We start from the raw sequence: 16,208 nt of genomic DNA on the forward strand, positions 1-16,208 counted from the left end.
GGTTTCTCCTTTTTAGATAGTGAAAACTGTTTCTTCTTCATTGACGTTTTCTCTTGGAGAGCTTTTTTTATTTCATTGAAAATTAAAGCAGCAGCTGCCAAAATATGTAGCTTTCTTTTTAATTTTTCAACATTGTGTAAAATAAATTTATAAAGTAACATAAAAGGTTTAAATACTGGTTATTCTTTTACACTAAAATATTACTAAAGAGATACAAAAAAAGTAAAATGCATATGTTGTTTTTCTTTAAGGAGATTAAATATTACTGAAGAAAGAAAAAAAAACTAAAACAGCCAAATGGGGCTATGCATACGAACTTAAAATGTTTAAATAAAACAGAAATATACACTTTTATTTTTACTTGCTTAACTTGTGGAGGGTGTATCTTGTAGCAAAGCCCTAACTGTTTTCGTGAAAGCCCGTTTCAGTCAATTAGTCTTAAAAACAGGTGTAAAGATATTGACAATAAGCTACGCAAACCCACCAAGACATGGAATCGTTTAAATCAAGTATCATTACATCTTCCTTTCTTAAAGAGAAGTAAGGCAGTACTTATAAGCTTACATATATATATATATAGACATACAGTAGAGCCCCGCTAATCCGAACCCCGCTAATCCGAAAATCCGCCTAATCCGAACAGGACTAGGGAAAAAAATAATTTTTATAAAATTTCTGAACTGGGAAAAGTAAAGAAAACAAGTTTTTTCAAGTTATGTCAGACGTTTAATGTACATTTAAGAAACTTGTAATTTTTCAATTTCGCTGTCTAACTAAAAATCCAAAATACAGCCTTACTTAAAATTGAAACAAGTTCGAATTTACTCACATATGTAGAATCCATGTTCTGTACAGCATTTACACAAAACGTAAAAAGCAAACCATTATCTAAGAGATAAAGTCAGTGATCTTCTTCTGATGCAACGAACTAAAACGGCTTGAAGAAGCAATGTTTCGCCAACGCCGCATAAACATAACATCTGTTGGGGTTGCATCGGCGTGTTGCTCAACGTAGCACAAAGCGAGATCAGGGGCACTGGCTGCAGCAGTGTGTGGAACAACATCAGTCGGCGCGTCCCCTTCCTCCTCACTGTCGTCTGCGTCGAGATCAGCTGATGTTCCCTGCACAGCTGCCACAATGTCCTCATCTGTGTATTCTTCATGGCCACAGTCATCAACGGCTGTCCACTCTTCCACGCATTCTTCTTCTGCATTTTCACAACCTGGCATTCTTTTCACCAATTGAAGAAGTTCGCAATTTTCTTTTGTCAGGGGGAAAACTGTTTGGACAAACTCTAGCTCAGGCCAGAGATTTTTCCAAGACTTCTGTAAGGATTCCTTGCGTGTGTTTTCCCAAGCTTCAGTAACCCAGTAAATAACATCTTTGATGTTCATTTTCATGAGTTTATCCAAAATTGTTAGCTCTTCATTATCTTCAAGTAGGCTATGAAGAAGCATTTTTCTATAATTCTGTTTCAAAGCCTGCAAAACCCCTTGGTCCATTGGCTGCAAAATTGATGTGACATTTGGTGGGAGAAAAATAGCCTTGATATCATCGCAAACAAGTTGCATTTCTTCTGGATGTGACGGAGCATTGTCTATAAGTAACAAAGCACGAGGAGGCAATCCATTTTCTTTGTTAAACGCCTTAACTTTTGGCACAAATTGCTTGTCAAACCATTCTTGGAACAAGGCACGATCCATCCAAGCTTTCTTTTGGGTTCTGATTTACGTCGATTGTATGCTGATTCCTTTGGCGTCTGCTGTGTAGACTCCGATTAATGAAGGACGCACTATCTTTGATATATACACATACTAAATCGACAGGACACACATTCAACTGGGACAACGTAAAAGTAAAATTTAAGGCCAGTACAAAAAGCGCCAGAGAGTTGGCCGAGTCTTGGCTATCAGATGAAAACGCCATCAACAGACACTTGGACATAAACCCAGCATATGCCAACTTAAGAAGGACATATGCACATTAATTAAACGATACACCCATTGATCATACTGACTTAGTCACCACCACCCCCCCCATCCCCCCCCAATACTGAATGTGCTGCTATATATTGCCTTTGATTCTTGTAAGTCTAAGCATTATCCTCTGATGAAGACCCGTGATAGGGGTTGAAAGCTCAGGAATAAAACTATTTTATGATACGTGATTTATTTTTTTCTCCCTTTGTGGATCTCCAACTGCAAATATATATATATATAATATATATATATATATAGTATATATATATATATATATATATATATATATATATATATATATAAATCCCCGCGAAGTACTGCTTTTAAATTTTATTAAGAAGAAAATCTTTTTAAATTGAGGGAAAATATCCCAATAACAATTTGTTAAGAATGTGTTTTTTTGTGAAGCAGCCTTAACACAGCTTTTCCGCTGTTTTATAAACGAACGCCATATTAGGTCTTCCTTTTTTTCCTTGCTTCGCCAAGGAAGCAGCCTTTTTATTAAATCCAAGGGTTCTTCGCTTTTTTTTTTTTGTTCGTTTATTATGATTGTTATAGTTCTGTTTGTATACCACGTTGTTAGTTCAGCACTCCGGTTGTAATATGACCAAGCCGTGCAAGCTTACTGTTAAGAATGCAACGTATAGTTGTACAGGAGAAAAGCAATCTTGCCTCAAATCAATGGCAACCTTTTGTAGGTCTATGAACTTAATTTAAACTTTAGGTTTACACGGTGCTTTCTTTTCGAAGTACCTGCACTCATGAATATGTCTGTATGTGTCAGTCGCTCAAATCCCGGCGCTTCGCACCAGCGAAGTACTGCTTTTAAATTTTTATTAAGAAGAAAAGAAAACCTTTTAAAATTGAGGGAAAATATACCAATAACAGTTTGTTAAGGATCTTTTTTTTTGTGAAGCTGCGTTCACTCGAGTGATCACTTCGAGATGACTTGCTGGCTAACCATAAGCGTTACCTGGTAGGTAACCACCCATACAATCAGATTGTGAATCAGACTACGAATGTAATTACCCCGATCTACATGCTGTCAAATAAACAAACCACACGCCGTGGTGCAATTTTAGGGGCTTCGCCTCTAGCGCTGAAGTCCGAGGTTCGATTCCCGTAAGGGAGTGAAGTGAGTGGGTGGTTACTTACCAGGTAACGCTTATGGTTGGCCAGCAAGTCAGGAAACATCAGCCACGGTGCCTCCAGTTGTGTTCAGTTCAGTTCACTCACTTCACTCCCTTACGGGAATCTATCTATGATAAAGTCCCTTTCATATCTATCTATCTATCTATCTATCTATCTATCTATCTATCTATCTATCTATCTATCTATCTATCTATCTATCTATCTATCTATCTATCTATCTATCTATCTATCATATAGTGCCTTTCACATCTATCTATCTATCTATCTATCTATCTATCTATCTATCTATCTATCTATCTATCTATCTATCTATCTATCTATCTATCTATCTATCTATCTGTCTGTCTGTCTGTCTGTCTGTCTGTCTGTCTGTCTATCTATCTATCTATCTATCTATCTATCTATCTATCTATCTATCTATCTATCTATATATTATAAAGTGCCTTTCATATCTATCTATCTATCTATCTATCTATCTATCTATCTATCTATCTATCTATCTATCTATCTATCTATCTATCTATCTATCTATCTATCATATAGTGCCTTTCACTTCTATCTATCTATCTATCTATCTATCTATCTATCTATCTATCTATCTATCTATCTATCTATCTATCTATCTATCTATCTATCTATCTATTATAAAGTGCCTTTCATATCTATCTATCTATCTATCTATCTATCTATCTATCTATCTATCTATCTATCTATCTATCTATCTATCTATCTATCTATCTATCTATCTATCTATTATAAAGTGCCTTTCATATCTATATCTATCTATCTATCTATCTATCTATCTATCTATCTATCTATCTATCTATCTATCTATCTATCTATCTATATTATATATAATATAGATAGATATTATAGATATATATATCTATATATATTTGTCTATGTGTTTATTTATACCGGCATTTTTTAAAATTATGTTGTTAAGGGTCCTACTTGTTAAATGTAACACAACAGAAATGTAAATTTCATTTAGGTATGGTACATATTATTAGGCAGCTTTTCACTTTGCTTCTGGAGACATTTTTAAATTACATTCTCAATCCTCTTAATTGTAAAATATAACATGATAGAACTGTAACGTTTATTTAGGTACTGTACATATTACTAGGCCCCTTTTCAGTTTCCCTGTGGAGCCATTTAATGTTTGTTTGCCAACAGCGTAATTGCCTCTCTAATTAAGATGTTGACTTTGCCCAAGAGAGACAATGAGAATGAGATAAATCGGTGTAACACTGGAGATTCTGAACATGACATGCAGAGCTGGGAAAGGTAAGCACCACCTTTCATTTTTATAATGTCATTTTCACTTAGACTTTTAAAATAAAAAAAAAAAATAGGGGGAACATTGATATCATATAAAGGTAATAAACTAGATAAGACATGTAAATATCATCTAAATGTAGAGGTTCCTATATTTCAGCACGTGTTTTACTAAGAAAAATACAAAAGTCTGTTTCACTTCAAGCTGAATGATGGCATTCTTAATCTAATTTTAATCAGCAGCATTTCAAATAAAACTCAGCTGAATTTCTTTGTAGTTCTTTTCATAATTGCAGAGTCCAACAATAACACCAACACCAGATACAAATGTGTGTATGTAGGCTTGAGTCCTAATAACTGCTGGTGCTAATAACTGCTTTCTTGTGGTCCGGAGGAGGCATAGTCCCTCTCCCGGTCCTTCCAGGCATTCCAGCTGGGTAAAACCCCCAGTCGTTCGCCACAGCTTATATATAAATATCTCTCTATTATAAAAGGAAATCCTGGGACGAGACTTTTTCAAAGAGATAATTTCAAGTTCTGCAAGACGAGACTTTTGCTAGGAGAATTTTGCTAAGTTCTGCACTCCTCTCAACCTCACACAACCTCGTGTGAATGCTTTTGTCAGACATGCGTGCTGCGCTCTCAGCTCTTATACATTTTTACATTTTCCACATTTCAAGTCGTTTATGAAAAGTTCTCCATTTCATCTTTAAAGAAGCTTTTCTGGACAGTATTGTTATACATACAATCTATTTGTTTCATTAGATTGGCTATTTCTGGACAATAATTCTATACATTCTAGATGACACGTCAACGACTAAGCGAAGAAGAAAGGGCAGCGCATCGAAAAGAGGCCAAAAAGCGTTGGAGAGAAAAGAATTCAAAAAAGAACTACTCAGGAAATAAGGAAAGTAATACACAGACACAACAGTCAGGCAGGGTGACGACCAGGTTAGTGGCCAAGTAATACTGTGCCCTTGCATTTAGAATGTTCCTTGTATCACCCATCAACGGCCGGTGCTTATAGCATGTCCGCAATCTTTTTGGTTTCGTTTTTACGGCAAACTGCTACAGCACTGGGAGCCTGGGGTTGCTTCTGGACGCTCTGCCACGTGTCGTTCCATTGGGTGGAATCCCAAAAGAGTTTAGAAATCTTACAGCGCGTAAAGCATTTTTTAAATTTTGTGTCCAAGTCTGGTGACTCTTCAGGCAAAAGCAAATGTCATTGGAGAGACTCCTTGTTAAAGTCGCTAAAAAAGAAAAAGATTCCAGTGAGCCAACAGATTGCAGGGATTCCATTAGTTAGAGTGAAAGTCGACCAACACAATAACCCTCCTGCTCCTCTCTCTCGTCTCCCTCACACCAGCCATGATTATTTTCAAAGGTAAAGTGCAGGTTAATTTGTTTTATGTATTTTTGCTTTATATTTTGTATTAATCATTTTTATATGAATAGTTTTTGGGTTGTGGAACGAATCATTTGAGTTTCCATTATTTCTTATGGGGAAATTCACTTTGATATACGAGTGCTGGCAGCACGGTGGCGCAGTGGGTAGCGCTGCTGCCTCGCAGTTGGGAGATCTGGGGACCTGGGTTCAATTCCCAGGTCCTCCTGCGTGGAGTTTGCATGTTCTCCACGTGTCTGCGTGGCTTTCCTCCGGGCGCTCCAGTTTCCTCCCACAGTCCAAAGACATGCAGGTTAGGTGGATTGGCGATTCTAAATTGGCCCTAGTGTGTGCTTGGTGTGTTTGTGTGTGTCCCTGCGGTGGGCTGGCACCCTGCCCGGGGATTGTTTCCTGCCTTGTGCCCTGTGTTGGCTGGGATTGGCTCCAGCAGACCCCCGTGACCCTGTGTTCGGATTCAGCGGGTTGGACAATGGATGGATGGATGGATACGAGTGCTTTGGATTACAAGCACATTTCTGGAATGAATTATTCTCACAAACCGAGGTTCCACTGTATTTGCATGTTAATTTCAAAGTCAAATAGAATGAAAACGTATAACTCAACGAATACCTCTAACGCAACATGAAACATAATTTTCTTTCAATTTATTTCGTTTTACTCTTTTATACTATGGTTAATTACTCGCTGTAATGTAAAAAGTCGGTTTATTTATTAGAGAGAAAGAAACGACATTCACTCACGGGCAGTTATACGTTGCGTTGTTAAGATGAAAGTCCAAACACTGAATCTAAATTCAGTGCGATATTAATGAAAAGTTAATTCCAAATATTGTTTTTACTGAAGTTTTACAGTAAAAGTTTAAGTTTAGGTGTAAGTTTAAATGTAAGTTTAAAAAGTATTTGCGGGTTCATTTCAAAGCCAAACAGAAATAAAACGTATAACGCAACAAATACCTCTAACGTAACATAAAACATAATTTTCTTTCAATTTATTACGTATTAATAATTTTTGTTATGGTTAATTACTCGCTGTAATGTAAAATAGTTCTATTATGCATATGTAACAATTCCCATGAAAATAACAATCACTTTAGATTGTACATCCGGTTACCCATACCCGGGGGTTGGCGAGCAAAGCGAGCATGAAGCAGAGTCCCCTTATATATAAATATATATACATATATACTGTACATACATACTGTATATATATATATATATATATATATATATATATATATATATATATATATTATATGTATATATATATATATACATATACACACATACACGTTCACACTAGCTGTGCTACCCATCAAAGGCTGGTTGAAATCTAAAATATCAGTGTAGACCTCAGTGTTAACATTTGCAGCGCATCATGCAATGCACATGTCTCTGTTATATGCCATTTGGTATGAGATTTGTAAAAGCAGTGTTACTGGTTTTGTTGGGGCAACTGTTGGAAAGACAAATGCAATGCATTTTATTACTAAAAATGTGGTCCACCTTTAAACAGGCTCATATTCTCACTGACATCCTTCGGCATCCACGAGGACCCTGTAAGTGCTGTTTCCTCGGCCTTTGGTGGGAGCCCACTCTGAGTGGTTGGTCACTCCTGCCCCTTATGCACCTGTGGGTGCGATGCCCTAATGACAATCCACAGAGTGCTGATTTTGATGGCTGTCCTAATCATGCAATCAGCTCATGAACACCACACATCAGTCCTGCTCCTTAGCCACACACACGCACCCACTGTTTTTAATCTAAAATCCCACACATTGCCATGAACAACCAACTGTTCCTATGAAGTCAGTAGACAGATTGGGAGGGCATGGGGGGTCATGAGGTCTCTGGAAAGGGGTGTGTGGCTCTCCCGATATCTATGCAAAAGGATGAAGGTCAAAGTCTTTAGAGTCCTGGTGCTTCCTGTCTTGTTATATGGTTGCGAGACATTGACACTATCCAGTGACCTGAGATGAAGACTGGACTCCTTAGGTACTGTGTCTCTCCGGAAAATTCTTGGGTATCGTTGGTTTGACTTTGTGTTGCTCATGGATTCCCGAATGAGGCATATTACCTGCATTGTGAGGGAGCATGAGTTATGACACTACAGCCATGTGGCGCGTTTCCCCGAGGGTGATCCAGCTCGTAGGATCCTCATTGTTGGGGACCCGAGTGGCTGGACCAGGCCAAGAGGTCACCCATGTAATACCTGGCTGCGGCAGATAGAGGGTCATTTCTGGAGGGTGGGACTGGACCGCATGTCTGCCCTGGGGGGTTGCCAACTGGGATCCCGAGTTGTTTTGTTGTGTTGTGGGTGCGGCAACATGCGGTACCAGTGCATGCTCCCCAACTTGACTTGACTTGACTTGATATTTGATATCTCTAGCCGTATGTGTTTCTTCAGCATTCCTCCTTTGCATAGATTCAGTTTCTTTGTGTGTTTCCATCTCTCTTGCCTGGTGCTTCCTCTCTTGATTGCGTTCTCCTAATCCCTGCATCATAGACTCTGTCCTTTCAAGGTCCTGTCCAATTTTTGACTAATACGATTGGTAAATAGGCCCCCATTACCCACTGTGAAAACATCAACTTTAATGTAAGCGTATGTGTATCTGTGTTTCTGCTCAGTTGCTAAGTCTTTGTTATAAGCCATTTGGTATGGAATTTGAAAAGCAGTGCTAATGTTTGTGATGAACCATCTGTTGGAATAAAAAATACAATGCATTTTATTACTACTTGCATTACAAAATTCATTCCAACAGATTATGCGCTGCAAATGTTAATGCTGAATATATCCAATCCAGAGTGATTGCCAAACAGACAGAAATCAACTTATCCACCTTTAAAAAAGGACAAGTATCTGTGTGTCTCTCCAGTTGCTATGTTTCTCTCATATGCCATTTGGTATGGGCTTTGTAAAAGCAGTGCTAAATGTGTGCATATGTGTGCATCAGCACCAAAGCTTGGAATGAAATATGCAATACATTTTATTACTACAAATATTTGTGATGCACCATCTGCTGCAATAAAAGGTGCAATGCATATTATTGCTATAAATGTTTGTGATGTACCATCTGATGGAATTAAAGATGCCATACACTACATTATAACAAAGGTTTGTGATCCACCATCTGTTTGCAATGGAAAATGCAATGCATTTTATTACTATACATATTTGTGATGCATGATCTGCTGCAATAAAAGGTGCAATGCATTTTATTACTAGAAATGTTTGTGATGCACCATCTGTGGGAATGAAAGATGTGATGCATTTAATTACTACAAATATTTATAATGCACCATCTGTTGGAAAATAAAGATGCAATGCATTTCATTATAATAGGTTTGTGAAACACCATCTGTTGGAATGAAAGATGCAATGCATTTCATTATAACATAGGTTTATGATGCACCATCTAATTGGAATGTAAGATGCAATGCATTTTATTACTACCAATATTGGTGATGCACCATCTGTTGCAATAAAAGGTGTAATGCATTTTATTACTATAAATGTTTGTGATGCACAATATGTTTGGAATTGAAGATGCATGCACTTTTGTACTACAAATGTTTGTGATGCACCATCTGTTGGAATGAAAGATGTGATTCATTTTTTTACTACAAATATTTATAATGCACCGTCTTTTGGAATGAAAGATGCAATGCATTTCATTATAACAAAGGTTTGTGATGTGTTATCTGTTGGAATGAAAGATGCAATGCATTTCATTACTACAAATAATTGTGAAGCACCATCTGCTGCAATAAAAGGAGCAATGCATTTCATTATAACAATGGTTTGTGATGCTCCATCTGTTGGAATGAAAGATGCAATGCATTTTATTACTACAAATGTTTGTGACGCATCATTTGTTTTTTGAAAGCCTCCCCCCACCAGCCCTGACTACCCAAGAAGACAAGAAAAAAATACTCCCCCCCCCAAAAAATGGAAGAAATCTTGGGAAGGGCAAATATAAAAAAGCAGGAGTTTTTGAGATTAAGATTTTAGGAATGGGCATGTATTCTGACTAGAAAATAATATGACATGACGTTGTGCTTTTTTTCAGGAGTATACTTAACATTTGAACCATTGTGTGCAGGGCATCGTGTCAGGGATGAACCACAACACTTCACAAGTGGAGGAATTCATCATCGTTGGCTTTCCTGGACTCCAGGATCAGGAGAGCAGGGCAGTATTTTCTGGCATCTTCCTGGTGGCCTATTTGCTAATACTGCTAGGAAACCTATTAATCATTTTAATATTTGCAATGGATGAAAGTCTCCACACTCCAATGTACATGCTGATCTGCAGTCTGGCCTTTTTGGATGTTATACTCTCATCTGTCGTCATTCCTAAAATGTTAGTAGTCTTCATGTTCGACTCGAAGGCCATCACTTTTGTGGCCTGCTTCATTCAGCTTCTATTTTACCACGGCATGATTACAGCCGAGTCTTTTCTTCTTGGTCTCATGGCCTATGATCGATACATGGCCATTTGTCACCCACTGCACTATCCTACTTATATGACCAACAGTCGTGTTTTTAAACAAATTGTTTGTTGTTGGGTTGGGGGGCTTTGTGGTCCAATAATCCCCATTGTTCTTGCTCTCAGGTTGCCATTCTGTGGACCTAATAAAGTGCTTCACTGTTTCTGCGATCACGTGTCTGTTGTGAGACTAACCTGTGCCGACATCACTATCAACAGCTATGTGGCGTTAACCATCTCTCTGTCCACCCTCTTCATCCCACTGACATACATTCTCTTCTCATACATCAGAATCATCCGTTCAGTGTTCAAGATTGCCAGCTCAGAGGGGCGACTCAAAGCTTTCTCCACCTGCGGAACTCACCTTCTGGTCATTTCAGTCTTTTTTCTGATCGCTGCTGGAGTCTACATCTCTTACCGCGTGCCTGGTACGTCAGCAGATATGCGAATCATGGCGGCCGTACTTCAGAATGTGATTCCTCCTCTGATGAACCCCATTATTTATTGCCTGCGGACTAAAGAGATCAGAGACAGCTTTGTAAAAAGAATTCAAAGGACTCAAATTTTGCCAAAATGATAACCTCCACCATATGCGCCACAAAATGCATCTCTTGGAAGAGTACTTACCACAAGGTGGCGTTGCCAGTGAAGCGCTCTCAGGACTGGCAGCAGAAGCTCCGAAGAGGAATGATCTCCATCGAGTTGGAGCGAAGCCATTTCTATGAAATCCACTGTGCCACAGTAACAGTTTAATTTTGAATGTTTGTGAGATATTTTGCTTTGTAATGAAATATTCGATTATGCTGTATGGTGAATGGCATCCATGTCTGTCTGTCACGTAATGTGAAGTATCGACATTTGAGGGCACTCCTGGTTTGATTGTTTTTTTGAATGTTTTTTGTGCTTTTAGTTAAGATTTTGCTGAGCGTTATCCCTTCTGTTTGTTTTTTGTAAATTATTTTATTCATAATGGCGTAATGAACATGTTTGCTTATTATTTTTCTTTCTTTTTTTTTGGCATTTGGTACACTGTATCAATCCCCGACAGCAAATGTATGTAATTGTTGCTAACTATTTCTGCGTATGCAAGAGGATTCAGAAAGTATTCAGATCCCTTCACTTTCTGCACGTGGTATTTGCCATTTTTGCCCATCAATCTACACTCAATAACCCATAATGACAAAGTAAAAGCGTGTTTTCAGAAAGGTTTTCCAATTTAATGAAAACAAAAACATGAAATCTCTCATTCATTTTAGACATTTAATTCACAACTTTGTAGAATTTGAAGAAATTCCAACTGTGAATCTTCTTGGGTAAGTCTCTACAAGCTTTGCCCACCTGGTTTTGGACTGTTTATCTCATTTGTTCTGTCAGAGCCTCTCAAGCTTTGTTAGATTCGGCGTAAAGTAAATGTAAACTGCCATCTTCAGGTCTCTCCACAGATGTCCTATGGGGTTTAAGTCTGCCCTGTATCCAGCCAGTGGCACTCATGCCCCCCTGGGAAAAGATTTGTTAGAGATTGCAGTCTTTACTAAACCCCTATATGTATTGTGATAGAACCAGGGGCATCAGTGAGCCCCAAACCCTCAAAAACTCTCACACAGAGAGTCCTGGGTTCATATAAATGATGGTTTATTCACCAATTCATCTACAAAGTAACATGAGCACAAAGACGGTTGGCACTGCTAGTTTCATGGTAAACTACATAGCAGATGTTGACTTTGTCTCACTTACAAACAACACAGACATCAAATTTGTTTAATATTTACTATTTACCTCTCCTAGGTCACATTTATCAATGAAAGTGCTGTTCTACTTGTGTGATAAAATGTGATTTTTGTGTCAAAATCAATAATAATAAAGACTTAAGTTGAATATATCTAATTAGTCTTGAACACATATAAGTGAGATTGGGTTTCACAAGTACAAGTAACACAAAGTAACCCAAGCACAAAGACAGGTTGTCTTTCTCCACAAAACACAATACCTCTTCCCAATTCCTCTCACCACCACACTGCCCTCCTCCAGTTGAGTGTTTCTCCACAACCTTCCAGCTCCTACTTGCCTGGACAAGGGAGTGTGGGCCGTTTTATTAAGAACCCTGGAGTACCTCTGGTGCCAGGGCCACTGCCCGATGGAAGTACTTCTGGGTCATACGGAAGTCTGATTTATTAGGGAGCGCCCATCATCCCAGCAGGGCTGTGTTGCTGGCAGAGGTGGCCTTAGGGGTGTGCCGGGCATAGGGCTGACCAACCCCATGGGGGGCTGGTTATGTCAAACGCTGTTACCGGTATGTGTGGACTGTATAAACATGCACATGAATTTTATAAAAATGATGTTAACATACACTGGGTTTTCTCATTACAGTATTCAGCTAAATTTTTGCAAGATAACACACTTTATCAAAATATAACAATATAATCTATTAAAAAAGTACGTCACGATCTCTTCCACTCATGGCATCGACAGCGATATGGCTAAACCAGTAATAAAACGCTCATATCCAAACACTTACCGCACTATTTCAACTCGGCCTACTGTAGCAAACTGAACCAAAGACTCAACTAAGAAACGATGATGGTGGGCTCTCCAGACACGAAGGAGTCACAAGCCCTAGAAGAGGGATTTTGAAAGGATTCCTCTTAGAAGCATCTCAAATATACTGTATATATAATGGAAAATATAACTTGGCAAATGCACTCGAACGGGACACGCAGACCTCAAAATCGGGGCCCCCTTAGGTGTGGGGCCTGGAACGGTCCCCCCACTTGCCAAACCCAAGCACTGCTCTTGGTTGCCGGACTACTTCTTCCAGCATTCTCTGCTGGTTCCCAAATGGGCACTGATACTGAGGACTGCTGCCGTCTAGCATCCTGGGGGAATAAAGAGTCCCTAGTGACATCTTCTGATGGGCTGTCCGTCCATCCACTCCAGCCATTACTTCCGGGTCTGGCTCCTTTCTTTCTCCTGGTCGGGATGTCCATCTGTCTTCTCGGGGCCTCCCATCCGAGTAAGGAACCTGCCCCTTCTCTGGTTGGGATGTATGCCCATCCAACCCCTGTGGCATTTACAATATATATATATATATACAGTGCATCCAGAAAGTATTTCCAGCGCATCACTTTTTCCACATTGTTATGTTACAGCCTTATTCCAAAATTGATTAAATTCATTTTTTTCCTCAGAATTCTACACACAACACCCCATAATGACAACGTGAAAAAAGATTACTTGAGGTTTTTGCAAATTTATTACAAATAAAAAAATGGAGAAATCCCATGTACATAAGTATTCACAGCCTTTGCTCAATACTTTGTTGATGCACCTTTGGCAGCAATTCCAGCCTCAAGTCTTTTTGAATATGATGCCACAAGCATGGCACACCTATCCTTGGCCAGTTTCGCCCATTCCTCTTTGCAGCACCTCTCAAGCTCCATCAGGTTGGATGGGAAGCGTCGGTGCACAGCCAATTTAAGATCTCTCCAGAGATGTTCAATCGGATTCAAGTCTGGGCTCTGGCTGGGCCACTCAAGGACATTCACAGAGTTGTCCTGAAGCCACTCCTTTGATATCTTGGCTGTGTGCTTAGGGTCGTTGTCCTGCAGAAAGATGAACCGTCACCCCAATCTGAGGTCAAGAGCGCTCTGGAGCAGGTTTTCATCCAGGATGTCTCTGTACATTGCTGCAGTCATCTTTCCCTTTATCCTGACTAGTCTACCAGTCCCTGCCGCTGAAAAACATCCCCACAGCATGATGCTGCCACCACCATGCTTCACTGTAGGGATGGTATTGGCCTGGTGATGAGCGGTGCCTGGTTTCCTCCAAACGTGACGCCTGGCATTCACACCAAAGAGTTCAATCTTTGTCTCATCAGACCAGAGAATTTTCTTTCTCATGGTCTGAGAGTCCTTCAGGTGTCTTTTGGCAAACACCAGGCGGGCTGCCATGTGCCTTTTACTAAGGAGTGGCTTCCGTCTGGCCACTGTACCATACAGGCCTGATTGGTGGATTGCTGCAGAGATGGTTGTCCTTCTGGAAGGTTCTCCTCTCTCCACAGAGGACCTCTGGAGCTCTGACAGAGTGACCATCGGGTTCTTAGTCACCTCCCTGACTAAGGCCCTTCTCCCCTGATCGCTCAGTTTAGATGGCCTGCCAGCTCTAGGAAGAGCCCTGGTGGTTTCAAACTTCTTCCACTTACGGATGATGGAGGCCACTGTGCTCATTGGGACCTTCAAAGCAGCAGAAATTTTTCTGTAACCTTCCCCAGATTTGTGCCTCGAGACAATCCTGTCTTGGAGGTCTACAGACAATTCCTTTGACTTCATGCTTGGTTTGTGCTCTGACATGAACTGTCAACTGTGGGACCTTATATAGACAGGTGTGTGCCTTTCCAAATCATGTCCAGTCAACTGAATTTACCACAGGTGGACTCCAATGAAGCTGCAGAAACATCTCAAGGATGATCAGGGGAAACAGGATGCACCTGAGCTCAATTTTGAGCTTCACGGCTAAGGCTGTGAATACTTATGTACATGTGCTTTCTCAGTTTTTTTATTTTTAATAAATTTGCAAAAATCTCAAGTAAACATTTTTCACGTTGTCATTATGGGGTGTTGTGTGTAGAATTCTGAGGAAAAAAATGAATTTAATCCAATTTGGAATAAGGCTGTAACATAACAAAATGTGGAAAAAGTGATGCACTGTGAATACTTTCCAGATGCACTGTATATATATATATATATACAGTATATACTAGGGTGCTCCGTCCCCTGCTCGCTTCGCTTGCCCACCCCCGTGTTTGGTTAACCGGATATACAATTTAAAGAGATTGTTATTTTCATGGGAATTGTTACATATGCATTATTTTCACTTTTACTTTAAAAGTTTAGTAAAAACAATATTTAGAATTAACTTTCTTCAAGATCACATTGAATTTTGATTCCGTGTTTGGACTTTCATTGTGACAATGCAATGTATGACTGCCCGTGAGTGAATATCATTTCTTTCTCTCTAATAAGTAAAACGACTTTTTCGAATGTTTGTCCACGCTCTTTTTTCTTCGCTTAGTCGTTGATGTGTCATCTGAAATGTATAAAATTATTGTCCTGATAAAATTTATAAGAGCTGAGAGCGCAGGAAGTGTGTCTGACAAAAGCATTCACATGACTGGGAGGTTAGGTGACCATGGTCTTGTTTGAAAAAAGTAGGGTGTGACTTGAAAGAATTTCATGGCAAAAGTCATCGTCTCGTGGGACTTGCTTTCAAAGGTTGTAAGTATGGTGTGATTTGAAAGAATCTCATGTTTAAAGTCTCCATCTCACGGGACTTCATACTGTTGCCAACGTTTTTGGAATCTTTTAATTCTCGCTGGCAACACAAATTAAACGATCTACAAGTCTCCGACTTAAAGTTTAAATCCGAACAATATATTCGATCTCTTTTTGCTGTTCCGTTATTTCACTGAGTAATAATTTCCGTTTGTTTGTGCTAATGCGATCTTTATTATAGTTTTTTTGAGACTTTCAAATTTTTGTACTTCCATTATCTCTAACCTGCCAACGTTTTTTAATTCTTTACGACGTTCTATGCTTCATCTACTCTTTGTCTTTTATTTTCATCCCCGGGCGTGGTTAAATCTCCTGGCACAAAGACTCATCTCGCAGGACGTGTCTGAGAAAATCACGTCTCGTCTTCTTCCAAGATTTTTTTTTATAATAGAGAGATACATATCTTTCCCTAGTGGTACGGCTGTGATTGTGGTAATCAATAACATTAACAGAAGATTATACTTGCTTCAGTATAATATTGGTTTAACACTCACAATAATATAATAGTCAAAGGAGAACTAAGCTTGACCAAAGCGTGATCCAGTTGTTCTGGTTTCCTATGGTTCAGCTTGTCCAGT

At 39.2% G+C, this 16,208-nt stretch overlaps 1 protein-coding gene across 1 annotated transcript; it reads left to right on the forward strand.

Annotated features, from left to right (window-relative positions):
• The first annotated feature begins 9,856 nt into the window (after window positions 1-9,856).
• Window positions 9,857-10,947, forward strand: LOC114651273 (olfactory receptor 10G4-like). Its single transcript, XM_051926679.1, has 2 exons — window positions 9,857-10,314; window positions 10,405-10,947. The coding sequence occupies exons 1-2, from the start codon at window positions 9,933-9,935 to the stop codon at window positions 10,878-10,880; spliced, it is 858 nt and encodes a 285-aa protein (XP_051782639.1). The 5' UTR covers window positions 9,857-9,932; the 3' UTR covers window positions 10,881-10,947.
• Window positions 10,948-16,208: the final 5,261 nt, after the last annotated feature.

The sequence above is a fragment of the Erpetoichthys calabaricus genome, chromosome 4, assembly GCF_900747795.2.
Source record: "Erpetoichthys calabaricus chromosome 4, fErpCal1.3, whole genome shotgun sequence".
Taxonomy (NCBI): Eukaryota; Metazoa; Chordata; class Cladistia; order Polypteriformes; family Polypteridae; genus Erpetoichthys; species Erpetoichthys calabaricus.

Bases quoted from the DNA above. Each gene is read 5' to 3' on its own strand.
- LOC114651273 (XM_051926679.1), top strand. From the start codon at position 9,933: ATGAACCACAACACTTCACAAGTGGAGGAATTCATCATCGTTGGCTTT. The intron at 10,315-10,404 runs GTCACCCACTGC...TTTGTGGTCCAA, and splicing joins TGATCGATACATGGCCATTT to TAATCCCCATTGTTCTTGCT.